This window comes from Cuculus canorus, chromosome 1, assembly GCF_017976375.1.
Source record: "Cuculus canorus isolate bCucCan1 chromosome 1, bCucCan1.pri, whole genome shotgun sequence".
Lineage (NCBI taxonomy): Eukaryota > Metazoa > Chordata > Aves > Cuculiformes > Cuculidae > Cuculus > Cuculus canorus.
Genome location: NC_071401.1, coordinates 171,188,681 through 171,216,226, shown reverse-complemented (window position 1 = coordinate 171,216,226; position 27,546 = coordinate 171,188,681). Strand labels below are relative to the sequence as shown.

General features: G+C 42.5%; 1 protein-coding gene across 2 annotated transcripts in view; it reads right to left on the bottom strand.

Moving 5' to 3' along the window:
* Positions 1-6,860: 6,860 nt before the first annotated feature.
* Positions 6,861-27,546, bottom strand: part of SRGAP1 (SLIT-ROBO Rho GTPase activating protein 1) — a 144,292-nt gene continuing 123,606 nt past the window's right edge. Inside the window, exons 16-22 of one of the 2 annotated variants that reach the window (XM_054056865.1) lie at positions 23,548-23,653; positions 21,800-22,024; positions 21,036-21,115; positions 12,881-13,061; positions 12,164-12,298; positions 11,692-12,037; positions 6,861-9,908 (exon numbers count right to left, since the gene is read on the bottom strand). In XM_054056865.1, the coding sequence (XP_053912840.1) occupies positions 9,531-9,908; positions 11,692-12,037; positions 12,164-12,298; positions 12,881-13,061; positions 21,036-21,115; positions 21,800-22,024; positions 23,548-23,653 (1,451 nt within the window). In that variant the 3' untranslated portion in view covers positions 6,861-9,530. The remainder of the gene's footprint in view (positions 9,909-11,691; positions 12,038-12,163; positions 12,299-12,880; positions 13,062-21,035; positions 21,116-21,799; positions 22,025-23,547; positions 23,654-27,546) is intronic. The other variant, XM_054056870.1, reaches the window with a different exon arrangement.

Below are 27,546 nucleotides of genomic sequence, written 5' to 3'. Positions count from 1 at the left end.
GGATTCTACCTTGGCCTAAACAGGGCATTCTACAAATAATCATCCTGGAGACAGGTTTGTACTCAATCTCTGCATGGGGAAATCATCTGACGGTGCCTGTCATTGTCTGCCCATGTCTGGTGTCTCACCTCCTGTTTGGTCAAACCTTCTTGCGTGGCCCTGGTGATCCTCTGCTCTGTGAGCTGTCGCTTGGTCCTCCAACAATAAGGCAGCGGACGGAAAAAACTTGTGGTGGGTAGGAAGCTGGATAGCAATTGAAGCATCACTTTTCACCTGAATTACAGAGATTTTTTTTTTTTCTCCCTGATCTTTTAAGTGTTGAAATGTCAGAGAAAATAGAGCTTGAAGCGTCCTGCAAGTTCCCCAGCCTGTGCTACTTCCTTGCCCCTGTCATGGCAGGGAGGAGAACTTGGGACAAAATACCTCCTGGCACGTTGGGTGCACAAGAATATGTTGGACCTGGTTCATTGCTTCTTTGGTTAAAAAAAAAAGATTCTCTTGGCGAAACATGGAAAACTCTTTGTGTATGAGTGTATTGCCACAGACAAATCTAGTGGCTTTCATCAAAATTTTTGTTTCCCCTTTCACAGAAACTGGAATAATCTCTTTGGAAGGAAATGCTGAGAAATCAGAAGAGGAGGATGAGGGCAGGGTGGGAGCAGGTAGGAGGAAGGGCAGGGAGGGGCATCCAGTGTCCAGATGCCATTCAACATGCAGTGGCTTTCCTGTGTTGCTGTACCAAATGCCCATGTCTCACGACAAGTGAGTGATTTTTGGCTGCAAGATTATAATTTTGGTCTACCATGTTAGAAAGTGACTTCCCGTCTGCTTCTCCCAGCTCCTCTTTTCCTTTCTTTTTTTTTTTTTGTGAGGAGACATGGTGATTAAAGAGGAAAAAACCTAAATCTCAGTGGAATAAATCAGCATCTACAAAGGGATGGCTTTCACAGTGTTTGGCTTTGCCAGCTGAAAGAAATGTGTTTTGGTTTCAGTGCATCTTACATATAGATACAGTTTGTTTCTTTAGATTTTACACTGATATTTGTACTGATTGAAGTGCTGTGTTGTGGTTTTTTTTCTTTTGCACAGCTATGTGGATGTTTTCCTGCAAGGTACAGCTTGTATCAGCCTCTTTCTCTGTCTCTCTAACATTTTCTCTGGGGAGAAACAGAGCTGCTAAAAATAATAGCAGGGCAGCTAGAAACGGACCCATTTTATTGAATGCTGGAGGAGTGATGTGGAGGAGATGAGTCCTGGCTGACTAATTGATAGTGTCGGCTTCCCTTCTCTACTCTGCCATATTTTTACCTCTCTAACACAGTAATCGCACTTGCTGTCCTTGTTTACAAATCCTTTCTGACTGTTTTAAGAGCATCCCATACTCGAGTCCTACTCCTGGCTGAATTCTGCCTCCAGCGGAGTGGGACACCCGCCTCCAGGAATGCGGGCTGCCTGGCACCTCTTCACCAGGTCTTGTAGTTGCAGGGATGGCAGAGGTAACAAATAACAGTTCTGAGAGATCAGGACCAAATTACAAATGCTCAGGGAGAGAAGAGCACTGATCTCACTTCAGTGCTATCTTGACAGGAGATATGAACGAACCAGATTATCCCTGACTGTTACTCAGTGCTCTGCAAGCAATACTGAAAAATATTCCTGCAGGTAATCGTAATAGCAAAGTGATTTGTATTTCCTTTCATGCAATTGCAGTACCCCGTTCTGAGATGATTTCTGCCACATATTGATGTGTTTTTCCTTCATGATTTGTTTTTATTTGATATTAGGATGTTTCCTTTAATCAGCTGAGACATGACTGCTCCCAGCGCTTTGAACAAGTGGATGCCTTGGGTGTAGGGAGCTACCTGAACCACCACGGGTGTTGGAGATGCTCGTGTTGGCTTTAGTAAAGACAGCGAAGAGCCTCAGAGATGATATCTGATCCTCAGTAGCTTCATAGAGGTGGCAGAGGTTGCATTCCTCAGGGACATGGTTTAGTGCCTCAGGGACATGGTTTATTGGCAGACAGGAATGGTTGGACTCGATCCAAGAGGTGTTTTCCATCCTGGTGATTCTATGATTCTATGGTTGCCTCCAGCCCTCCTCCGTTTGAGCAAGATGTGGATTGACTCCAGCATCTGAATGCTGCTTTACTTGGACCACACCACACAGGATTCAGATTATATTAGGGCAGTCGTACAGATTTGATCACTCTCATGTATATTCCCATTCAGGTTAGCAGTGGGGAAAAATGTCCTACTGATGGTGCTACAGTCTGGTGGGGTAAGCTCCACTGGAACAGGGCAGCGCTGCCACTGAGCATGGGTGCTTTCAAACAGGGCTTCTTGCTCAGCTGGCAAACGGGATAGCTGACAGCTGCTGGGAAATTTGAAAGGCCGTGAGACAGAACTCTCTATTTTTTTCACCAAAAAAGGAAATGTTGGGAAAATGTAAAATAAACCGCAGGATATATCTTCTCATCAGTTTTATTTAACTAAGAACGAAATCCACTTTAGGCATAACTGCATTTATTCTATGACTAGTGTTGCTGATAGATCTCTGGGAAAAAAAATGGGTTTACTTTAGAGTAATAATAAATGTACCTGATATTGGAGATGGAACTGTAGTGCCCAAAAATTGCATTTAAATACTTGAGGCTGCTGGTACACCTTCAGAAATAGGAAAAAGTAAAAACAGTGGAACAGTAAACACCAAGACCGATGACTCATAAACAGAAAATCAAGTTATTTCTATAGAGGTCAAACCAGAGGCCCTTTACATAGCGGGTACAGGAGAAACTTAAGTTTCTATAGAAAAACTCATAAATCAGCTGCTGCTTCCCTGAATATATACATTTTCAAGTGCACACCTCATGGATGTCCACAGATATGAATGGCATTTAGGCCTACAGTACATAAGAAATATTATTATTCCTAAACTTGAAGTGTAATGACATTGATTGAAGTGTAATGACAGCACCAGGGCAAACATTGCCCAGGCCACTTGCTCAAGCTGTGTTGGAGTATTTCACCTAAACACTTCTGTTAGGTCTGTCCCAAAAGTTCCTCATGTTGTTGTCCTATTTTTGGGAGGAAAAAAGGAAAAGCTGCATTGTTGTTGGTTTTTTGTTTCTCCTGGCCTCTGGATTCCCCACCACAGTTTCCTCAAACCCCAGCCAAGGGGAGCTGTGGACATCTCAGTGCCTGGTGCTGTGCTGTTAGCCTGGCCTTGGGTTTCTTCTGGACTCCACCAAATACCCAAACACCCTTTGAGCAGCAAAGCCCCCAGCCTGCACTGCTGTGCCACTGGCTACCCCCGGGATTGTTATTATTATTACATTTATAATTCCGGAAGGAGGACACAGGAGAGTTCAGAATTAACTATGGGATTTTACAACCCCAAATTAGCCACGTTTCTGTCTCCATTTGTATCTTTGTACATGAACTGAGTTTGTTGAGAATAACCTTGATTTAGCCATAAAGTAAGCCTTGTGATATGTATGACACATTAAAAAAAGGTCTTGCCACTAGGTCTGAAATTGAGTTTTGATATGTTTTTGGAGTAGTGTTCAGGAAAAAAAGCATTTAAAGAGCTGAGGAAACTGTTCAAATGAAATTCATCTTAAAACTGCAAGTATGGGTGAATAACCCCTTTGTGTTCACTGTGGTGCTGATCACCAGGGCTGCTGGTGTACTGCTGTAACGGCCATCTCTGAAAATGCTATAGGCAACAATAAACCCAATTAAAATACGTGTTGCACTGAGTTGTTTTACTTGGCAGTTCTCAGTCAAAGTTGTTAAGGATTTTAAGTATTTTCCATCTTTAGCACACTTAAATTCACTGTTCATGACTCCGGTAATCATCTCCAGGTTAATCCTATTGCATTGCAATCAAGAAGTCGCTGTCAGAAAAATAACAGTTTTGATGACCATCTTATTTCCCTCCAGAGGAGCGCTGGTCCCAGAGATTCATTTCTCCCAGAGGGTAATCAATTTAAATGCATGTAACACACTGTTTTATGTTGTTTGGTCAGTGTTTATAGATGTCAGTTTATACTACTGAAAATGAGTGTGGCAGATATTAAGGGAGGAATCAATGTGCTCCACGGAAATAAGAACAGGCAGGGTTTGGTTTGGTTTATCCATGCTGCTATACTGAGTGCAGCTGCTATTGATTTCAATCCCGCAAGTGTCTGACCTCCTTTGTACAGCACAACTTGCCTATCTTCATATTTTACAACTGAATTTGTTTCGCCTCGTTCTTCATACTCATATTCCATTACGATGCTACTTGAAAAAAATAAAGATCAATGCAGCTTGTTAATTAAAAAAGGGAAAACCCCCCAGTCTCCAACCTTGGGCCAAAAAGACGCTCTCGGGTGATCAGTGTGTCCTGACCCTGCTGCGAGGTGGCAGCGGCACACCTGGATTGTGCTGTCCTTGTTCACCGGTGGGGCACAGGCTCCACTGACTGCAGAGTTAGGTGAAATAACCCTCCATTGCTGCATTTTTTTAAGTGCATGTATATATTGAGAAAGGCAGGAGAAAACCCGCTGACCTGCCCAATTCGGCCGGACCAAATTTATGCGATTTAACACTATTTAACCCCTCAGCAGCATCATATTCTGCGTGTTGTCTTCCAGCTCGTGGGCCTGCCAGCTCTCCCCGCATCTCTCACATGAGTGGGGAGGTAAGGAAATACATTGCCTTTTTCTTCCTTACGTCTGGCTCAGCACCACCACAAGTCTTTGTTCTCCTGTCTGTCTGGGACGGTGCATGAGCCGGCCTGCTCCTTGACCTGACTTTTTCTGTTTTCCTTTCCACCGGTTTTATAGCCTTCTTGATCAGTAGGGTGGCTGGATGGGAGGAACTGAAATATTGTGTAGGGTTTCAGATTTGTGTGATCTGCAAATGCCCTTGCAGAAAAGAGCAAGGGAGTAACTGCAAATAAAAAGTGGCACGTCTAAACTAGTGATTGTTTTTTACTTTTATTTTTAACAGTAACTGAATTGTGTTTTCAAACTGGATTTTAAAGTGCTGTTGATCTTTTTAGCCTTTCATATATTACGGAGTTTGTTTACACTTCCCAACCCACAAGAGCCAAGTTCATGGAAAAAGCAATATTCCTACCTACAAGAATGGGACTTTCACCTGTACCATCACTAGTTAATACTTTGGCTTGTTTCAGTTGTTGTCCAGGTATCGATAACATCCAGACCAACATACAGGCCTGTCCTGTGGGGTAGCAGTGATTGAACAGAGTGATTGCAGAACCTTCTGGGCAGGTTAGTAAGTAATAAACCATTTGTCTCTATCAAGGAGAACCTAAAACCTGGGTTGAAGCCTCTGTGGTTTCCTTACACTGGTTGAGGAGGCATTGCAGGTCAGGGCACATCTTGGAGCTGCTCGTGGTGTGAAACAGCAGTTTTCAGAAGTGGCTTGAGAGTGAAACACCCCACTGCCCCTGCTGCTCATTTTCGGTTTCGTTAATACACTTTTCTCAGCGAAACAACCCATCATCCCTTTACTTTTCTAAGCGCCAGTGAAATCAGCGGTTCCCTAGGCACCCGCCAAAACCTTTGGCTGTCTCCATGAGAAGCCAGGCTTTTTTTTTCCACTATGAAAACTTAGAAGCCAGCTAAGAAGTCAGTGTGGTGCAACACTGAAACTTCATGTTACGCAACAGGAAGAGACCCCTCTTCTTGCATTTTCTTATTTATTTTAAAATAGAGTAAAAGCCACCACAGAAGCCTCTCTCCTCACCCGCCCATGGGCTGACTGTGGAAATTGGATTTCACATCCTCTGGGCTGTGCTGACCTTGAATGCAGAATGACCTTTGCTGTCCCCTCCTGCATGTCTTAGTTATCTTTTGTGCAGTAGGGGACAAGAAGAAATACCCAAACTAGGTCACTGGACACTGTGATACAAAGGCTGCCACCACGGGCTGATAGAGAAGCCCACTGACGGAGAGTTGCATTACGATGGCTTTCCCAGCAGGAAGAACAAAAGCCCCTCTCTGAGCTGGGGTGGCCCACTTGCTCGTTCCACCGCACGACCCCGCAGAGCCTGACATTGGTCCCCTTCTTCCCCTCTGGGCAGATGGTGGTCCTCAACCCAACCAGAGATGACTTTAAAACCAGACCCTTCAGCTTTGCCCCTTTTTATTTTTTAGTCAAGGGTTGGAAATGAGTTTCCAAGTAGATCTTCTCCCCCTAAACCCAGGCAAGCAGGGCAGCATGGCAGGCTGTCCAGGCAGCTGGAGTCCAGGAATTGTCCTTGGCAGCATCCAAGCTGTCTCAATGTCTCTCACACAGCCATCAGCCTGCCCCTTGACAACCCTTCTGGTTCATGAACCCAACTCGGGGGGTGCGTGTATTGCCACCATTACTTGGCCATAAGGTCACCCATGCCACCGAGCGTGATAGCATTCCTTTTTCTGCTGTAACAAATGCCCCCAGGTTGACTTTCTACTACTTTCCCTCTAGAACTATGTTCTTTAAATGTGGAAAGTAAAGCACATTCCCCCTCCACCTCCTTTTTTTTGTTGCAGGGAGCAGGAGGGTGGTGGCGGAGTGCTGGCCGAGCAGATTCCCACAGCAAATGCTTAGTGAGAGTCTTCAGGTACAGAGGGACTTGGGTGGGCTTACAGGGATGGTGCTCTTAAAGTTGGGCAGGAGCCTCTCCGGGAACAAGCACTTCTCCAGGCCAAGATGGTGATGGGACTCAATACATGGTGGGATGTGGGTGCCTGGGGGAGGCTGATTGTTTTGTCTTCCTGTGGAAGGTAAACGTGGATTGACAAGCCACCTTTGAAGAGGAGATGTGGTGACTTACCCAGCAAAACTACACGCACAGACAGAACTATCTTCTTTATTATAAAGATACACTATGAGGAACAAACCTGAATGTATACTGAAGCTTGTAATGGTACATGCCAAAAATGTACAGTACTATACATAAAAGTGCATTGTCACAACAGATTAACAGTACATTTCTCTTCCAGAACTGTGAAATTTCCAGGTTTTCATTTGTTCTTCAAGAGTGGAAGGAATGCAATGGGAATGCAGCCATACACGAACAGGGAAGGATGCAATGGAAATGCAACAGTACAAGAGCAAGGCTAAAGCTCCTCTAAAATTTAAAGGCACTTTCACATGTACATACTACAGATGTACATTGACACAATTAGGTAACAGTCAACAAGCAGGAAGCTACCAGTAACCGCAATTTATCCAACTTGACAGTAAAGGACAATACTGATTGGATTAGGTGTGCAGGAGTTACCCTTTAGTACGCCTGTAGTTGTAGAGTCTTTCTTGTTACATATCCACTTACTATACTTTTAAGTATCTATAATAACCATCAAACTACACATTTAACTGTGTGAATGCACTAAGTGGATGCATTCACTAAATGCACTGTTTCTAATATTTTCTTTTGCTAAACATTTTCTAATATAAGCATTATGGAGTCCAGTACAGTTATTTAAACATACAAAATTCCCTATGCAATTTAAAGATACAGGTAATCCATCTCAATAATGCCAATGGGTTAATTTAAAAATGCTAGACTAAAACCGCATGTAAATGAAAGCTGAAATTCCAGTTTGTTCCACTGATTCTAGTAAATTGGGGAACTACTTGACAATCTCTCTGGTCCCAACCACGATGCTGTAGACCAGCGCTGGTCCTCAGCTGAGGCTGCCCTGGTGCAGGCTCTTGCCTGGGCATCAGGACTAGGCAGTAGAGTTGAGAGGGCCAGAGGTTCACTGACCAATCCTGCACAGTCTGCTGTGGTGGATTAAGATTTGCCTCTAACTCAGATGCACGTGAAGTCTGCAGCTGGACTGAGATGGGTTTGCAAGTACCAGGAGCAGCGTGGCTCTCAGAGGCAGTTCATGGGGTACTTTTCACAGCTGGGCATTACCTACCTACTGGGTGTAAACCACAGCAGGAATTTCCCCCCGTCAACTCAGTAATTACACCTATCAAATTCTGTCACTACTCTTTTCCCAAGCTCAATTCCATATGTACAGCGAGTGGTACACCTTCAAGCTTTCCAATGGTGAGATCTTAAGTTGTATGTGGAAAGGCAGCTCTTACTCAAAGCCAGTTGTACTCCTGTAGGTGGACCACAACGGATTTTTGTTTTCCTCCCCATCTTCCTCACTGAAACTTATTTTATGGGTTGGATGTCAGAAAATAAATTCACAGAAATAGTATTATGGCTTACTGTCGCAATGTGCAAAACAGCTGTACATTTAGTTCACACCTAACAAAAGTTTTACAACAGAACGCTAAGCAAAGTTGACAGTCTTCAATCACACAGACATAAGGTACTGATTTCTGTTGATAAAAGAGAAGGGAAGCAGGGGGAAACTGGTTATGGAAAACTTCAGTCATCTTGAATCTAGGCAGTAGAAGCTCAGCTGTCTGTCCTGTGAGTGACCCCTGCATCACTGGCAGGAGGTCACCCCTCTTCAGAGAGTCCCTGTCTTGCTGCCGTCAGCATAACCGCAGCAGCGTGCAGAGCGTTTGCGCTGTGCGAGGCAGCCAGCGGAGCCAGGTCAGCTCAAAACTACAACTGTTACAGCTGAAGTCATGTCTTTAATTGGACACAGCAATAAAGTCAATGGGACACTTTGCTGAATTACTGCGTAGTTGATCCTTTTAATGGCCCATCAGCCAGCCTAACGGACCAACAGGTTCACGTACAACCCCAGAGCCCGGCTTACTCAACTATGATCTTTCAATCGATTTAGATTTGTGAAATATGTAGTATCAGGGAATGAAGTTCTAGCTTCATGGGAAAAGGTATACTGTTACAGAGGACAGCAAAAGGAATTTCTGGAGATATGCATTAGCTGTGACCTGGAATGCTACTTTTTATTGGTGAGAGCAATGTGATCTCTACATCCATCCAGCTCGTCTCTTGTGAGACTGCCAACAAGAAAGCTAAAACTTGGTGCCAATTGTGAGAGTTGTGAGGGTGTGGTGGCTTTTATTTTGTGTCTTAAATTAAGAAATGTGGCCTGAGATGACTTAGACATTCCACACAGACACTTAATCCTCACATGCTAGATTTCAACTCTTACTAACCTGCTTGAGATTTGGTTTGGTGACACAGAAATGAGAGGTCCCACCTCCCCTGATCCCCCCCCGCCCCTTAGTTTAGTGCAGGATCTGTTATTACACAGCTACAATAAGACTGTGAAGTATGGTACAACGTGGCACGCTGTTTGTGATCCGTGTTGGTTTTATTACAAATGGTGCAGCATCAAGTTTTCAAGTAAGTCTGTGTTTGTTTTTCAAAATGATGCACAATCGTCCAGTTTTTCTTTTAATTGAAACCATACAAAATACAAATGCCCATGTTAATGTAGCTACTTTCAGACAATACATTCAAAAACATTGAAAAACAAAGCCTATCCAGTTACAAACATGAACAAATGATGTTATGGTGCCCTGACTTCTATTGTTAATCCATCCCTCTCCCTAGCATGCCCAGCAGGGCACTGTGGGTGGCTGAGCTGTCTACATTGTGCAAGATTTGTCAGCTGGACCCTGGGAAGGAGGGGAAGGCCCTATGCTAGGATTTGTTTTTGGAAGAACAATAGGTTTTGGCCTAAGAGCAGGAGGTTTCAGCTGCACTCCCATTCTAGGGGCCACCATGGGCTTGAAAGTACTCATGGTGTCACTGGAAGAACTAGTGCTACGGCGGATATGAGGCTCGGAGCTCCTTAAAACAACACTGTGGAGAGGGCTGAGTGACTCTGTAGAGGTGGCAGGGGTGGGGGTGTTTTTCATTTGTTCCAAGGTGTCCAACACGACATCGGGGGCATGCTTTGCTGAGCTCTGCCGCTCCAGCTCACGGAGCTCATTCAGCGCTGTGTTCATCGTCTCCTCGATGTCCTGGGTCAGAGCACAGAGAGAGTGGCATATCATTTGAATTGCTACTGAACACAAAGCACTGGAGGAGCAAGGGGAGGGGGGTGAAAATTTGCCAACCATCCTCTCTTTAATGAGTATTATAGTGCTAAAGCCGATTTCCACCAGATCTATTTGGAAGACATTGCAAATGACAACATGGCAGCATTGGCTGGACATTACAAATACTTAACCTGTTCACATGACAGTCAAAATTCAGCTAAAATAATTAAAAAAAATCAACTAAACTGAATCCTGCAAACCATTTTATTAAGTGATTGTCAGGACAATGGATTTTTGCGTAGCAGCACTATTAACCACGAAGGTCTCTTGGGTACTGACAGCTGTAAAGATTTCAGTCCATTTACTACCTCTTAGCTGACTGCTCCCTTCTCCTTGTGCCACAGGCGTTAAGCATGTGTATTCCCTCATGGGGATTGCAAACCAGATTTTGGAAGGAAATAAAGCTCGTGCGTCTATCAGCTCTTTTCCCGTTTCTCCAAGTTAAATTTTAAGCACAAAAACCTGCAAGACATCCTTCAGTGAGCTGACCTAAGAAATTATTCTTTTCATTACGACTTCTGGAACAAATGCTAAAAGAATGCACTGAGACAGTAGTCTACTATTTTTCAGTGGTACTGAGATACAACTGAGGTTGAATATCTGGTGTTCTCTGCCCGCTCACAGTAACTTTCATGCAGTTTAATCAAAGTTTAGGTTCTCTCACTGCCAAACGATCACCAGGCTATGGATCAAAAAAACCCAGCTTAAACCAAACAGCACTGTGTGTGGTTCCCGGAGAGTAAATAAATAACTTAAGAGTAAAATAAAACAGTAACAACATTTACACTTTCTAACTCTCAAATACATAGTTCAGCTTTCTGACCCAAGCATGACAGTCCCTTCTATCCCTTGTTGGAAGCAGAGTTTGAAAGAAAGCATCACCGTTACATAAAATTTTAAAACATGAGTGCCAGTGTTATTGTAAAATCCTTTTGCAACCATATTGTACCCTCAGGGTGCCCCTAGTAATCATGTCACCTAGTAATCACCTAGACAAAACATGAGTTCTGAAGACAGCGATTATCTGTGGTTGCTCAAGAGCTATTACCAGCTCTGTACAACAGAAGAATTTGATGATCGGGTGCTCTCCATTCCATCCTTCTCACCTCTTTACTGCCAGGAATGAGACTGGTGAGTACCCGCACAGAGACAGGATGGCCCATGATTTATTTATGTATTGCACAATACGTTCTTAGGCACAACTACAACCATTAAATCAATGTACAGTGTGAACTACATGAAAACTAGGTAAAATCCACAAGACCCTGGAATGTAAATCTGTGCTTTGAATAGCAGTAGCCGCTATTAGCCAGTCAGAAAACTGTTCTGACAGGCATAATACTGGGAAAAAATTCAACACTAATTGCACGCAAGTTAGAATAGGCCAGCCTTCATCAGAGCACACCGATTTATGTAGCTGTTGTAAACATATACTATCTTAGTGTTCTGGGTGGCAGAAGCAATTTTGTTATGGTGTAAGAAGAAATAATTTTTTTATTGCTACTGCAATGGCTGTTCCTCCTTTCGCTTCTCCTATCCCCAGATTCCTTAATGCAACTTCTTTCACACACACTCTGTTTAAAAAGCTAAGTAGGATATTATCCGGCACAGATACTCCTTCTGGTGTATGAGGTGTGCACTACGCTATTCACTGAGACTTGCTCCTCAGAAAATCAGAGGGATATATAATAAAAAAGACACAAACCTGAGCTATGGACTCTGGGTCCAGTGGTTTATGGTCATTGAAACCCGTGTACTGACCAGATGATGTAGATCTTCTAATTGGAGGGCTATCAATCTTCTTTAGAGAATCATGCCTACTGATGTTGGTGAGACTGCCATGTCCAGGTCTACGTCTTCTTTCAGGGCTGTCGGCATTGAGGTTGCGATTTTGAAGAAGGGCTCTGGGACTGCAGTGAGTTGCCAGGTTGGGGGAACCTAGCTCCAAGGACGAGTTGGAAAGAGGGTGAGGTGGGTGTACTGGGCAGTGACCGTCACTGCTCCTGCCAGGGCGTCTTAGAGGAGGTGGAGGTTCTGATCTCTTTCTTTGCCTGCACGGACAAAGAAGCAGTTATAGGACAAGTTGTAGTGACTCACCATAAACATGTGCAGAAGTAATTGCTGCGCTACCTGAGCTGTGAGCAGTACTACTGAAAACACGTTATGCTCAAGCTTACCTTCCTAAATACGAGTCAGAATGACAGTCCGTGGGAGAGTTCATGTCCTTTGATGATGACTTGTCCTCGGTTATGGGTCCGCTGCTGGCCTCACTGTCTGCTTTTTGGCTCAGTGTATCTGAGAAGGTATCATCCCTGAACAGAACACACACGGTGAGATGGGAATTCAGTGAACTAGGTGTGACAGAGAGCATCTTGGTGCTCCCAGATTTTAATCCTCTTATGAAAAGCAGGCATGTTATAATGCACTACAGCCTCTCATAGCTCCTAAAATTGCTTATAATCCTTCCGTTTACTGAGCTCTCTACACTTTGACTCTAACCTTTCTGTAAACAAGAACTTTGTCTTCCTTGGCAAAGCACATGCCTAATACCGTAAAAGAAGAGTTCAGGGCCGCATTTTTCCAGCTCTTGCTATTCTGAAGTTAAATGCCAGCAATTGCTACAAAGAGGTAGTCAAATTAAAATAGGTGCAGCATCATCCATCTCTTAATGTACTGGGAACATATCCATAAACAAAGTATCTTAGCCTAGTAGTAGCTTTTGATCAGGAGCTGTCGATTCAGGCCAATAAAGACAGAGGCATCCTGCACAGAAGGCTAATGTTTAATCTATCTTGAGCTTTTAAACCACCATCCCATTTGGAAATCACTTTGTTAATTGCTTCAGCGTGTTTTTACAACCCACCAAGAACCTAGTTACACCAGACACTGCTTACATATCCTGCACCACTATGTACTGGTGAGGGACAAGGCCATCAATTCCGTTGTGTCGTCCTTCCCACCAGTCTTCAGATGCTCGGTGATATAGCAGAAGGGAAGCTCCTTTCTTGAAAGAGAGTTCTCGTGCAGATCTTCCAACGTAGTCAAACTTGGCTATAGCTTCTATGGGCTCACACTCTGTATAGAGAGGGAAGAAGAAGAGATATCAGATTCTACACTAGCTTATCTGCCCATTTTGATTTTATAAAACCCCCTGATTGCATTTTCTCTGTGCTCATTCCCACTGAGCAGAGCTGACAGAAATCAGGTCAGCTAAGGCAGACTTCAGGCAGCAGTTATAATGTGTCCCTTACAAAGACACATAATCAGTCTGTGCCCCAAGTGTGAAACATCTGGGCTGCTTCACAATTTGCAGAAAACCTAACAGCACACTCAAATGTTACAATAGCTGCTGCCAGCAGAGAGGCCTCTGACTGTGGCTGCAAGGGCTACTTCTGGGCTGGGGAGGGGGATGGAGGCAATGAAGACCTCCAAAAACAAGATGAACAAACCCAGATGAATAATCAGAGGTCTGAGGAAGCAGTGTGAGAAAGGAAAATTAAACAAGTGCTTTTAATATTTTCAGTGGTAAGGAAGACTGGATTCCCCTGTGCACGATTGGGGATGCTCTGCCTAACCGGGCAATGAGATCTCTGTCTTTTATGTGACAATTGTGCAGGCCTAGAGAAACCCCAGTGTTTTATGTAACATCAAAACTTGGAGATTTAATCTGCTTCCTTAACACCCCTTTTGAGTGAAGCAGATGGCTCCCAACTGCCTAAGGATGACTTCTCTCCAGGGGAAGTCCCTGTGTGGCCTGAAGTTGACTAAGGCAGCTCTGCCTGCTCCAACATAGAAACACAGAATGGTTTGGGTTGGAAGGGACCTTAAAAATCATCCAGTTCCAACACCTCTGCCGCACGCAGGGACACCTTCCACTAGATCAGGTTGCTCAAAGCCTCATCCAACCTGGCCTCAGACACTTTCAGGGATGGGGCATCCGCAGCTTATCTGGGCAACCAGTGCCTCACCACCCTCACAGTGAAGAATTTCTTCCTTAATCTCAATCTACCCTCCTTCAGTTTAAAATCATTCCTCCTTGTCCTGTCACTACATGCTCTTGTAAAAAGTCTCTTTCCTGTAGGTCTTCTTTAGATACTGGAAGACTGATGTAATGTCTGCCTGGAGCCTTCTCTTCTCCAGGCTGAACAATCCCCACTCTCTCAGCCTGTCCTCATAGCAGAGGTGCTCCAGCCCTCTGATCATCTCATGGCTTCCTGTGGACTCACTCTAACAGATCCATATCCTTCTCACACTGGGTTCCTCACAGCTGAACGCAGCACTCCAGGTGGGGTCTGCAGGGGAAGCTGATATTTTCTGAAGTCAATCATTGGTTACAACAACCACCAGTGCGCCTTACGCTGGTAATGGACTCCATCCCGTAACCTGTACTTGGGTTGGAAACTCACTAATGCCAGGGAAGGGATCCCTGCTGAATTTCTGTCTGCAGGTTTCTTAGGAGCCATGCCTGGACATCAGCGAAACAGCTGTGATTTTAACAACATCTACTTTCTTCTGCACAAAAGCAAAAGCACCTGAGCTCAAACAGATTACAATTTATCGTCACAGTCCTAAAACATAAAGAAAAACCTGCAAAACACAGGTTTCAAAATCACATTCTTTGTTGATTCCAATAACTTGGAGTTCCTGAAATGACAAATTTCCTTACATAATTAAAGCAACATTTAGATGGAAATTAACATCTGGGCTAATGACTAGCATAGCAACTTTCTGTCTGGTGCAAATTAAAATCGCTGAGGTTGTAATTCCCCAAAGAACCAGACTGGTAATAAAAGCCACTGTCCCTCTACAACAACATTTTGCACAGGAATGTCTTTTTAAAATTAACTTCATTCTGCATCACGGAAACATAATGACAGCACCTTTATTGAGGTTATAATTTGCAGCTTTTTTTTTTTTTTTAATAACTTGCCCAGCCTGCAGACTGCTGCCTTGTGGTTTGCTGCATCCGTAGTCACGCTAAAAGCTCCCATCAGTGACAAAACTGCAGTGTTTAGGAATGAGACATTCAAAAACTTCCCAGAGATGGCATACGGTGGGATGCAGAACTCACAAACACAAAAATAGTGTACGCTGGCAGAAATTACTGTGATTAGATAAATACAAATCACCATCTAGGAATAACAGTATTAATTCCTGAAGATGCATCACTACTGGATGGGTCTCCGGAAGGCAATCCTTGGTGGGTGGGCAATAGGTTTCTTGGTTTTATGTTTTTAAGCAAAGAAAATATAAAGATGACATAGAAAGAAACATTCTTGAAAACTGGGAAACCTTTAGTGCTGGTCTATATATCAATGATACATTCTAATATACAACCTTGTTTCCGTTTCAAGATACTCCATCTACAGTAAAACTCTAATAGAAAGTACAGGTGTGACAATAGGCATGGAAAGACACTACTGCCAAGTGAAAAGAAACAAAATCAAACCTAATGGTTTACCTTGCATCATGTTTAAGAGGGCAATAGTAAATCAAATGGCAATAATGCAACACTGACAAAAGAACCCTGTTTTCACACATCTCCCGTGTGTTGCTTGTGGAATTCACTATAAGAAGGTGTTACTGGGATCGGGTAGCATTGAAAAGGAGCATTCGTTTGTATGAGCACACTGTCCTTAGACTGCAGGTGAGTTACGGGTTATGGTAGAACACGTTAAAAATTCAGAAGCAAAAGCTCCCAGGTTTCAGCGAGCCAGTCGCTCACTAACAGATAATACTTTATAATGCAAAAACACCCCCAACTAAACAAATAAACCTTTACAGTAAGAAACCCCCACATTTTCTTAACATATTTTCCTTTGAGGTTCTCCGAAGTTAACTGACAATGGTCTTGAGTACTAGACTGAGTGATAAATCCCTACACTGATTAGTTATGGGATTTCCTGTTTCTCTGCTAATTTCAATGGACCATATAGTATCCTGAATTTGAGTATACAGGCCTTTTATTTACAAATTAATGGACTAAATTATAAATAGTTCTATCTCCCTCAGTGGATTTACACTAATCTAAATGTGGTACATGGTGGGAATCTGTATCCTTCCATCACTCTCAAGACTCAAATACATTTGCAGAGGTCTGAAGGAAGCTGTCCCACTGGAACCAGCCGTATGAATTGGTAATGTGCTCATAATGGATGTGACTTTTGAGACACATTTGTTAGATTGCCTAGGTAACAAATCCCATTTCCTCAGGGAGGAGCACCCAGCAGATCTCGTACAGTTTTCCTAATAAAACCAAAACCAAGTTCAGACAGGTTTTACTGTTCTGAAAGGGGCATTTTCTTTGCTTTAATGTTGCTTTTACAAGGAGAGAACTTTCCTACAGCAAACAGTACTGATACTGTACTTAAACAGTAGTTCACCTTGTTACAGGTCAAGCCTTAATAGTTAAAACCAAAGTACCATGGCAGTTACTCCTAGAAATAAATGCATTTTGAAAAGCTAAGCCATTTAATATCAAGGTTACTGAATGACAGAGAAGCATTTCCAGAAAAGCAAAGGCAATGAAAGCTAAATTTGGGATCTGTAACTCAAATTCCGTGTGGTCCTGAATGTCTAACAGTAAAATTGACAGCTTGGAGGGAAACGTAATTGCAGTGCTCTGTCCATACCTGGGGGCATTCACCTACTTTCACAAGGAGTATTTGCTGACATATATGATCTCACTAGCTATCATCTCTAGTGACTCAGGCAATGATATGGAAGTGAAAAATTAGGACAAAGTGAAGAATTGTGGGAAAAGCTTTAGGGACCCTGTTAATCATCCATCTCTGTTCTCAATTTTTACTTATGACCCCCGAAGTTTGTTATGATTACTGCTGTCGTTCAATGACATGTTGTGTTGCAGTGTGCTTAAAAATCAGTGTTTGATGCCAAGTAGAGCTGTCCAGATTCAAAGCTTGGGAGAGCAGAAAGGACAGAGATAACCTAAGTGCTGATTTTAGTTTTGTGATTGGAGTGGCAGACACAGTACTGACCTCCCTACAGAGGTGATGGCACTGCCCTCTGTGTCTCAGGGCACATGGAGCTAAGGAAAAGAGAGACCATCTCCTACACTTTTTCTAGGGGGTTGTTGTTGCTCTGCTCTTCAGTTTCCCAGATGTACCCTGGCCGCTGGGAACAGAGTATGTTCTTGAAATCCCCGGGAAGATGCAGATGTGTTTATCTGCACCCCATCAGAAAACAGAAGCTTTGCTATTTCAAAGTCCTTTCTTCAGGAGAGCATTTCTCAGACTGTTCTCAACAGACTGGGGAACAGCAAAAGCAATGAAATGTTGCGAAGTGTTGACAGAAGAGAGCTGCAAGGTGTTGACAGAAGAGATTTTAGCAAACTGTTGATAACAGCATGCACTACAGAAAAGCAGGAAAATTACTGTGTTGCGGATACAGCAGTAACTCACAGGCATACCTGTCCTCATAATTTTTGTTTCTAGTAGAACTATCACCTCAATTCTTGCTCTATGTTTAAGAGATACCTATGAACAGTATATTAATTGTATGTATATTTTCCCAGGAGAAACTAATCTGTTTAACTTCCTCAGGAAATTCTCTCTTACTTCCTTTAAAAACAAACCCAGTCATCCTTTCCCATATGCCTCCAACAAGAATAAAAAATCCCCACCAAATTCCTAATATAATTCCTAATGTAAAGGACATACACTAAATCTGCTTGAGCAAAACATGAACAATATCCTTTGAAACTTTTCTACAGAGGCACTTTCGGATAAAGGTTTTTCTGCAGCAAAATTACAGGTACATATTTTTGTGCTTCAGCTTGAGTACAAATGTTCCTCACTTCACAAATTAAATTCCATTTCTAGATTTAGGAGAAAGAAGAAGCTTGTGTGTTTTCCTCAACAGGGATACCTTCTGCACCTTTAAAAAAGACTGAAAACACTACAGTAAAATGCATCCCCTTCTCCTTCCCTCTTCCCTTTCCAGCGATCAGCAGAAACGTATGAACACTAGTAACCTTGAGAAAAACAGGTAATTTATATGCTTAAAATTAAGCATTTATAAGGTATTTATATGCTTAATTATAATTTCCAGCCTTCTTATGGCAAAGCTTCCAGATTTTAATCTGCTGATATGATTTGTTAATTTTTAAAAAGTCTCATTGTTTTTTGAACTGTAATTAAGCATTGCCAGTGCAACTGAGCCAGCCACTACACATGGATTTATTCTAGTAGGCACAGAGAGATTCACTTCTAGTTTAACTTTCTACAGCAAGTAATTCTTGCAACAACAATAACTGAAGTAAGAAAACAAATCCTTTAGCTTTTTAGCACAGCCTCTGGATTATCTTTCAATAACTCTGTAATTCCTATGGAATTAGCTTCTTGGTCTTGTGTATGTATACAACATTTTAGCATAACACAAACCAGATTTTCAACATTCAAATAGAATTATATTTATAACATCTGCTTCTTCCATCTCCTAATACAGAGAAATAAGTACCACGTGCCTGATCAATACAGCAACCATGCTATGACTCTGTTTCTCCCTCTCCACATACAGCTGTCAGTGATGCACTTAGCTTATAATCAATGAATCAATCACATTAAACCCCCAAAGTACTCTGACTCTTCAGTGGAGAGTCCACCATAGGTCCATCAGTGACTCTCATGAACTCTGATGTGCAAACTGAAAAATTCTCACGTACTCTCATATTTAGTATGAAGAATGCTTTACCAAAGGAATTGTCCATAGACAAACACGTGAATGTATAGGCAAAGAGATGCTGAATGCATTTAATTTAAGGCCTGCAACTTATATTAGAAAAATATGCTAATATTATAATGGAAAGCTGTATCCATGAAGAAAAATGGGTTAGAGCTTGCAGGCTGGGAACCAAAGGCTAACACTGTTTTTTACGCAATCCAGCCTTGCTAATCTTTTATCTTTGCAGCAGTATTTCCCTAGATTACAAATATTTTTGTGCTAACAAAACCACAAATGTCTGCTTTTTTTCAGCATTGAATTAATCAATAAGTGTGGTGGGGCAACTAGAATGAAATTGCTGGCCGATCTGGTGAACAAAAAGCCATGTCTTGAGCAGTTAAATCTTTTAAAAGAACTCTGTCCTGTTGACACCTCTTTTCTTCAGTGTTTGTCTCCACCAATGACACAGTTGTAACACAGGCAGCACCACAACAGGAATGTAAAACTGGTATTGTAACAACAGGGCTGTGGGGCAGAGCCTAGGATTCTTGAGGCACAGATGATGCACTATTCAATGCCATGGTCCTGCTCCTCTGGATCCTGACATGTTTCAAACCTTCCTAGGCATGGTTTTCAAGTAAGTGCTTTTGATTGCTGCTGAAAAGATGCACTTCTTTTCCATGTCCACTCAAGCCTTTATCTCTCAGTTTGGTCACAGGACCTCAAAGTTGGCCCAAATATATGGAACTGGTGTGTCATCTGCATTTCACTACTTCACTTGTGATCTAAATGAGAGACAGACAGACTTCTTCAGCTTCCACTCTTGCTTCATACCTCCAGCGGAAGAAGGAGCTCTTATAAAGTATAGCTACACTGTCTTGGAAAAATAAATGCAACTACGAATTTGCTTAACACCATTTAGCAAAACCATGTTGTAGAAAGATAATGGCTTAAGCTTTATAGAGCTGGTCAAGAGAACTCACGTACAGGCTGTCTTGTAAAACTGTTAAGTATTCCCTACTGCAGGTGCAGGCATAAGTTTACACCCTAGGCAGAAGATTAACATCGACTTCTCTCCTGTGATCAGTTTTCTCCCCTCTTCTGTGATGTCTGCCCACCCAACTGTCTGTCCTCTCCAAACAGCTGCACTGACAGACTCTGCCTGCCCCTCCTCACTGCAGCAAAGGGGAAGAAACAGGCAATGTGTCACTGACTGCTTGTCTACGTGACAAAGCAGATGGGTACAGCTAAAGTGGAACTGTTGTTTACATTATTCTGTGTGCATTATTCTGCTGTATGTGCAGGTTTCCTACAGATACACCTTCCTGTTCCTCTTCCCTATGGCAATTGTCCCAGCTCCTAACCAGCATCCCTTATGACATCCTTTAAAAAAAATATTAAATTTCTGCTGTAGGCCCTTTCCTCCCCTTTCCCTGCTCCCTGTCTTCTGTCTCTTCCTCTTCCTCTTTCCACAAATCCTCTGAGATAGACAAGGGGCAGCTTTTGTTCCTGCTGGTGCTAAGCGCATGTGTGTTGGTTGCTCTGTCTGGGTTGCCTGCTGGCCAGATATGCAGTGAGCTCACACTGCAGCTTTTCTCTACAGGGACCATTATTTTGAATCTTTCACCTCTAACTGTCTACTAATTATCAGGAAAATGGTAGTTACTTAACATTTTGACACCTCTTTCCATCTGTTACATTTGCTTAAAACTGGGCAGAAGTTACTGGGAGGGATATCTGAAGGATGGTCCAACTGAAATATGTCACAGTCAAATTATACCTTTAGGAAAACCCGGCTAAAAAGAACCGACATAACAGAGATACATCAAACTTTTCATGGGTATCTATCATATCCAGAACTGTGAGAGTATATGTGATTAATATTTACAGTGAATGACTATTGTTTCACTGTGGGGGCTACACGTGTTTTTCAGTAGTTATAAATCCTTTAGACGGAACAGCTGTTAAATTCATGTCAAAATAGAGCCCACTGAATGGCAAACATCCCTTAGTTGAAATATTTTAAGACGCGCTTTTGGTAAGTATAGCTTTTGCAGACAAAAGATAAAGAGTCTCTAGAAACATAACATTATATCAGAAAATAATATGTGCTGACCAAGAGTTTCTCTCTTGCCCTTCCTGTGACTGGACAAACCAGGAGAGAACAAGGAAACAGCTGGTCAAACACAGATGAATCAAAGTGAAAAAGCACACAAACAGAGATTAAGGATGCCGGCTTTGCTACAGAACACCAGGACTGAAATCCTTTTCTTTCAAATAAGACAATCAGATAAGGAAGACGGTCTCCCGCATGAAACACCTGTAAAACTTATTCCTATCAAAGGCACAGTAGTGTAGCAGACATACCATCTTCACTGGTATGGGGCTCTGTGCTAGCATCCTGGTCCACTTCCTCCAATGTACCATGTTCGCTGTACGGGCTGTCACTGAAGGGAAACAAAAGGTTAAGCACAGAGAGAAACCACAGCATGAAAAGGTTGCGTTAGAGGGCATTAAACTCCAGCCCCTTTCTTTCCTCGTCCACTGGGGGTAACTGATGCCTTTGACACATATAAAAAAATATTCCGCCCTAGTGATTATTTAAAATTATTCTTAGGATGTTATAAAGTTATGTGCAACACAATTCGCGTAATGTACTACGAATACACGATTAATGGAAGTCTACACAACTCTCCTTCAAACACCTTCTGTTATTAAGAAGCTCCCAGAGCCTTTGAATCTTTTCATTTATAAAAAGTGTGTGTGTGTTGCTAAGAGAGGCAAGAAGCAGGGGGAAGGCATCATAAGCTGACATTTGTTAAGGTGGTTCATAGCTAGAGAGCCAGTTTCCTAACTGGCTGCGCGCTCTGAACAGTGTACCTGGAATTCTGGCCATGTCGGGCTGAACATAAGGGTAGCTTCCTCCACAAAATGTTTTAAGGAAACCTTATCGTAATTGCCTTTGTTTCATGCTTTTTTTACAGCTACTGCTTTCCTATATGAACACAAATGCTCTCATTTATCTTCATACTCACTATTGTATGTGAAAGCAATTTTGTATCATGGGAGTTATCCAGACAACCAACTTAATGCTTTTGTTAAGAAGATGGAACACTAATATTCTGACTTACCAGTAGTCATCTCCAGCCATGCATTTCTCATACACTGGGCCATCAAGTTCTTTAGCATCTGGAAAAATAGCCTCATGATGGATGATGATGGTTTTGATTATCTCATTCACGTGTGCCTGACAAGACACCTGGTCTTGTATGTCTGGAACAGGCATCAGGGTTGGCCCAAAACAAATAGCCAGGTTGTACGGATCCATCATGTTTTCATCACTGTACTGTGAAAGGCTGTTATAACAGAAAAAAAACAAGAAGAATTGACTTTTCCACTGCAACTAACCTTATTCTGAAAGCTGGAGAAACTTTTTTTTCCATCACAACTCAGAGAATTCCTGTTCTCCTTGACATTTAATTAAGAGAAGGGAAACAATCCAATGTATTGTTACAGTCTGGAGCAGACTGTTAGGTATCAGCTCTTAGGAAAAGCACTGGGAAAAGCACTTCTTGGACAAGAAGTTGGATGTGATTCAGCAGTGTGTCTTCCAGCAATGGAGGCTAGTTACCCCTGTGTCTGTGTCTAATACAGGAAGAACAAAGCCAGCAGGTCAAGGGAATTTATTATTGTCCTTCCACTTGGTGCTCATGAAGTCAAGATGAAATATTGAGCAACTTGGTCTAACTTCAGAAGCTTTGAGCAGGATGCTAGACCAGGTAAGGTCAAGCCGTGAGGTCTGATGACTTCATGGCGCCAAGCAGGCCTAACTGCATATGCCAAAAGCAGAACTGGATTTTCAGAAATCAAACTAAGGCAGTGTTCTTCCTGTGGATGCACAGGAGCAGTTTGGAGGCATGTAAGATTTAGCCTGCTTTCTGAACTGCATTCCTGTGGAGAGAACAGATGCAGCTAACACGACCATGTAACAAGTACAAACTCTTATAACTCTGGCCAATCCATATGTCTAAGTAGAAAAGAAGCTGTGATATAAGCCTATGACATATTTACACAGGGTCACTAGAGGGATGAATTCATGTTTTCAATGAATGGTTATTTCAACAAACTTTAGATCTCTGCCTCACTTTTAAATATTGCTTGAAAGTGGTTCAGAAATTACTAGAAGAAAGGAAACAGGAACATTTGAGAATACAGGCATGCACGCATACCCTGGCTGCAAAGACCCTGTTTCTATATGAACAGACGGATGGATGAAATGGGGAAGGTCAAAGACTGAATCTGCGGAGGACAAACTCAGGAAAAAAAGAGGAAAAGGGCAATATGAAAATAGGTATACCAGGAAACAGACAATATGGCAGAAGGAAAAAAAAAAGCTAGAATCAGGGCCAAGTGCACAAAAGAAAATTTGCACTGAAAATACTGGGGTCAGCAAAACCCAAGAGGGCTGTGAAGGACCGTGAAGGCTGTGCTGCTTCTACATACTGTTAATTTTTCCCATCAGGAGATCACAACCAGCTTGAGATATGGAAAAAAATCTTCCAGTTTTAAATGACATAAATTATTTTTAATGTAATTACAGTTTGTATTTGTTATTTTTCTTATCAGCTTATTTTGCAACCAGTTTTAAGGCTGTAGCCTGCACTATTTCAGACAACACTTCAACCTGTCTTATTACAACCTTGCTCAGTTTTGGACAAGTGGAATTTTACTTCGAATGAAAACTGTTTCCTTCTATTTTCACTGCCAATTAGCTCATCTTTTGTGTTAAATGGAGCTGAAGTGTAAATTTTACATACAATATGAGTAAACACAAAGAACTCCAATATCAGCAGAGGAAGGGGAATTATAAAGCACTTACTGGTTGAGAAAGGCGAAGAGGTATCTCATCACTATAAGAACCGACCTGGGCAAAGTAAGGAGGAGTTTGCGGATGTGAAGAGCCCTCTCACAGAGATTGTCTATTCCTGCAAATAGATAAAAGTATTTTAAATTCTCTTTCATACAATGGTTTAGAGTAGCATTCAATCAGTTCAATCCACTTTGACTCTTCACCACCACATGTCCCTAGCCTGTATCTTCTCATTTTGGCCTATTACAAACCCAAGATCTAACAGTTCTTCTCACTCTCACTAAACCCACACAGTTCAAAAGTAATATCTTTAAACATAAGAAGTCATGAATCTACCGAAGTCAAACCCTGTGCCACCTACTGAGCTAGACAGCTCACAAAACCACAGTATCAGTACATAAATCCAAGGAACCGAGGAGAGAGATTTGCCATCAAATTCAAATTAATTCTCTTTATTTGAATGTTCATCTCAGATATAATATTTCAATCACCAAGCTTCTCTAATGAGTTTTCTCATCAAATGTCCAGCTATAACACTCTTAGTGGCAAAATAGTAGAAAGATCTTATGTTTTATAACAGGTGAGCAACAAACACAAAGATTACATATATTTTCCCAAATGATTTTATAGCACCAAAATTCTTCTGAAGAGGAAGAAACAAGGTCAGCTTAATAAAAGCATCAGTTCCTAATGTCTTATAACAAGGATGCATTATCTTCTGTGTTGGTCAGAAAGATTATGTGGCTCCATCCAATTATGGCAGTGATGGGATAAAAGAATAAGTTGTTTTTCAAAACAAGTAATATCTCAATTTTTTACTCAATGTGTTTTCTGTGTAAATGACAGAAACAACCTAAAATTTTAGTAATGCTTTTTATGTCAACCAGGAAAGGATGCTGCAATTAAAAACATCTCGGGGAAATCTTAGCAGATTACAAGAGAAATACTGTCCACTGGCGCTGAAATAGACAGATAAAAATTTGGAAGTGAGAAACAGGAGATGATTCCAATCTGGCAAAGCCATTTGTACCACAAAATGTGATATTTAGCCTCACACATTTAAAGTAATTACTTACATAAAAACACACTAACTGTAAACAGAGTTCCTGGCATTTATTTCTGCTCTTTGGTATGGCCATTTCTACCAATCAGCATTTATTTGTAGACACAAAACATATTGACTCACATTCCTATGATCAACAACTGGTGCCTACTGGTTAGTATTCTGGTACCAAGAACCAAGCATAAGCAGAGCACGTTGGCCATGAGACTTCTGTTTACTTCATTAGGAAATGCCAAGATAGTAAAATAAGGGGGACAACCTGTTCCCCAACCTGCATTTATGGAGATCCCACTGGCTCAGCACCACTAGTGTGTTGGGGAACAGAATATTTCGGGATGGGGTGAAGCTTGGCTCCTTGAGAGTTTCTGCAGGAGAACAGCCTACCGCTGCTTGCATGAAGACGCCCATTTGCATTGTAGTATTCACTATGGGAGCAAAAAAGTGAAACTCCTGCAGGAGGTAAAATCCTATTCCCTAGCAGAGCAACTGAAGGCTAGAATGGTGTCTCTGGTGAGATGGCACTGACTACTGCAGAGCTGGTAGAAAAAAGACTGCTGACAAGTTGTAGAATTTATAACCTAATGAGTCACACTGAACCCAAACTCTAGCTGAAAATCAGTTCAAGACTTTACACTTTCTTTAGTGGAGTAGGGGACTTGAAACTTACTTTTATGTTTCTGTTGAACTGCGACTGCATGAATCAAGAAGAAATATTCCTGGTCATTGGCTAACAATCATGGCAGGGATGTGCTAAGCCCAAGAGCTTCATGCACAGTGAGATCTGCAGAGCAGCCACAGCTCTCCTCTCCCCTTCCAGGGCATACCACATCTTGGAGATGCCACTGCTACATACCCCCACTGCTACACTGTAGTGCCACACTGCTGTTTGCACAGTCCACAACATAATTTTTTGTGCAAGGCTTTTCTCCACCTAAACTAAGCAACTCTCCAAAACTAAGTAGAAGGAGCCTGACTCTATCATCAGTTCCTGATCTTCCAACGAAAACAGCTGTCATTAGAGCTAGTTGTGCCTTATGAGTCTCCAGCTCAGCTGACCTCCCACCCGACAAGCCCGTGTCTGAGTCTTTGTACACAGAGTTGTAGGTCTGGGTGGTTTCGAGCCTGTGTGTTTGTGTGCACAGGTGGATTTTCTACAGCGTGGAGCTCAGGGAGGCAGATCTAAAGGTGCTTTGGTTACATCTGTCAACACTCCCACCTCTGCAACACTGGAGTGTGGTGCTGTGGCACAGCTTCTCTCCATCCTTTCCACCTATGTGCTGGATGTGGGAAGCTGGAGGAAAGCCGTGACACAGCACCAGGACTTTGCCTTCTGCATTTAAGCCTTTCCTGGCTAACTCCTTGTGCTGCAGATCAGTTCTGGAAACTGTCCCTGGACCACGTTCAGTTATCGCTGAACTCAAATCACTGCAGAGAAATGCACTGGCTGGGCTCCTAGGAGAGTCCAGTGGCTCCTTCCGGCAGTGTGCTGCTTGTCTGGATGTGACAGCTCTGTCTAAACTAGCAAGCTAAACCAGGATGGGGCACAGTAGCTATAACACTCTCCGAAGTGCCTGTGGTCTATGCCAACTACAACTCTTCCAAGCAGTTCTTAGACATGGTCCACAGGATGCATGAGCCAGGAACTGGTTCCAGTACGCAGCATGGACACGGCAGAGTAGGTACACAGAGTCTGGCTGTATGGCCATGTGTTAAGCTATTCCAGCTGCCCTACAAGAGTGTGATCAGTACTAAATACTATCAGATCACCTCCATACTGAAGCAGTTACAAGCTATACATGCTGGAATGAGGTGTGTATATTTCCAATACCTTCCTGGTAACCCAGTCCCAGTTTCTATGAAAGCCCCTTTATTGAAAACCCAAACTACTGCCAAGCAGTAAAATCGTGTGCCTTCCACGTTATTTCAGAAGACTTGTTTTCCTTTCTCAGTACTGATTTGGTTTAAAGGAGATAGGTCATAATGTTATGTATTTGCATGCTGCTTTTAAATGAGGAGCCAAATGTCATAGCTGCTGGCACTTACGCAGTGTGCGAGTGTTTGGGTATGTAGGAAACAAGGAGTGGATACAGAATGATCTTTCTGCATCCAGGCCAGAAGAATTTGCAGCTCTGCTTCTTCCCATACAGAGGGAAGAGAAGGCATTACTTTCTTCCAGCAGCTTTGCTGAAGAGAGCCTTGGGGCAGAATGACCATGCAGGATACAAAGCTGACTGCTGCAAGGAACTACTGTCAATCTCAACACTGCAAAAAGCTGGTTGTCTCCACTCTCACAGCACTTCTGTTGGAAGCCCTCTTTTCATTACTCTGATTTTCAAGAACTGTAATTATCCCTACACCTCTGCACCCAGTGAGGTATAAACCATTTCTCAGCTAAGAAAACTGAAGTGTTGGTACTACATGACTTGTCCTAGTAATGCAATTAGCTGCCAAGCAGAAACAGAAATCAGAGGATTTGAAAACTGGTTCATTACTTTAATGATAAGATGAGACTCACATTCCTAAACACAAGCAACACGACAAGCCTCTGGCAAGGCCAAGCACACTGAGAGCTGCGTGAAGGACACATGAATATCAACAACAAATCAAGACTACCATCAGGTAAATATCACAAATAGAAATGATTATTATTTTCTAGTTCCCAGTTCTCAGAGTAGACCGAAACTAACACACCTGCCTTCCAGATCCATCTCAGTCACAGGGGTCAAACCCACAATCACAGGAGTTTCCTGCCAGATAGACAAGGAGTTTGGTGTGGGAACACTGTGCTCCTATCATAGTGGTCCTAGAGTTCAGTCCAGAGCACAGGAGACATTCGTGGGTGAAACACGAGAAGGGGAAAAGGCCAGGTTCTGAGGCTTCATGACTATAGCACTCTGCGGAACAGCTGTGTACCTGTGCCCAGAACTATTAATATACTTTTATCA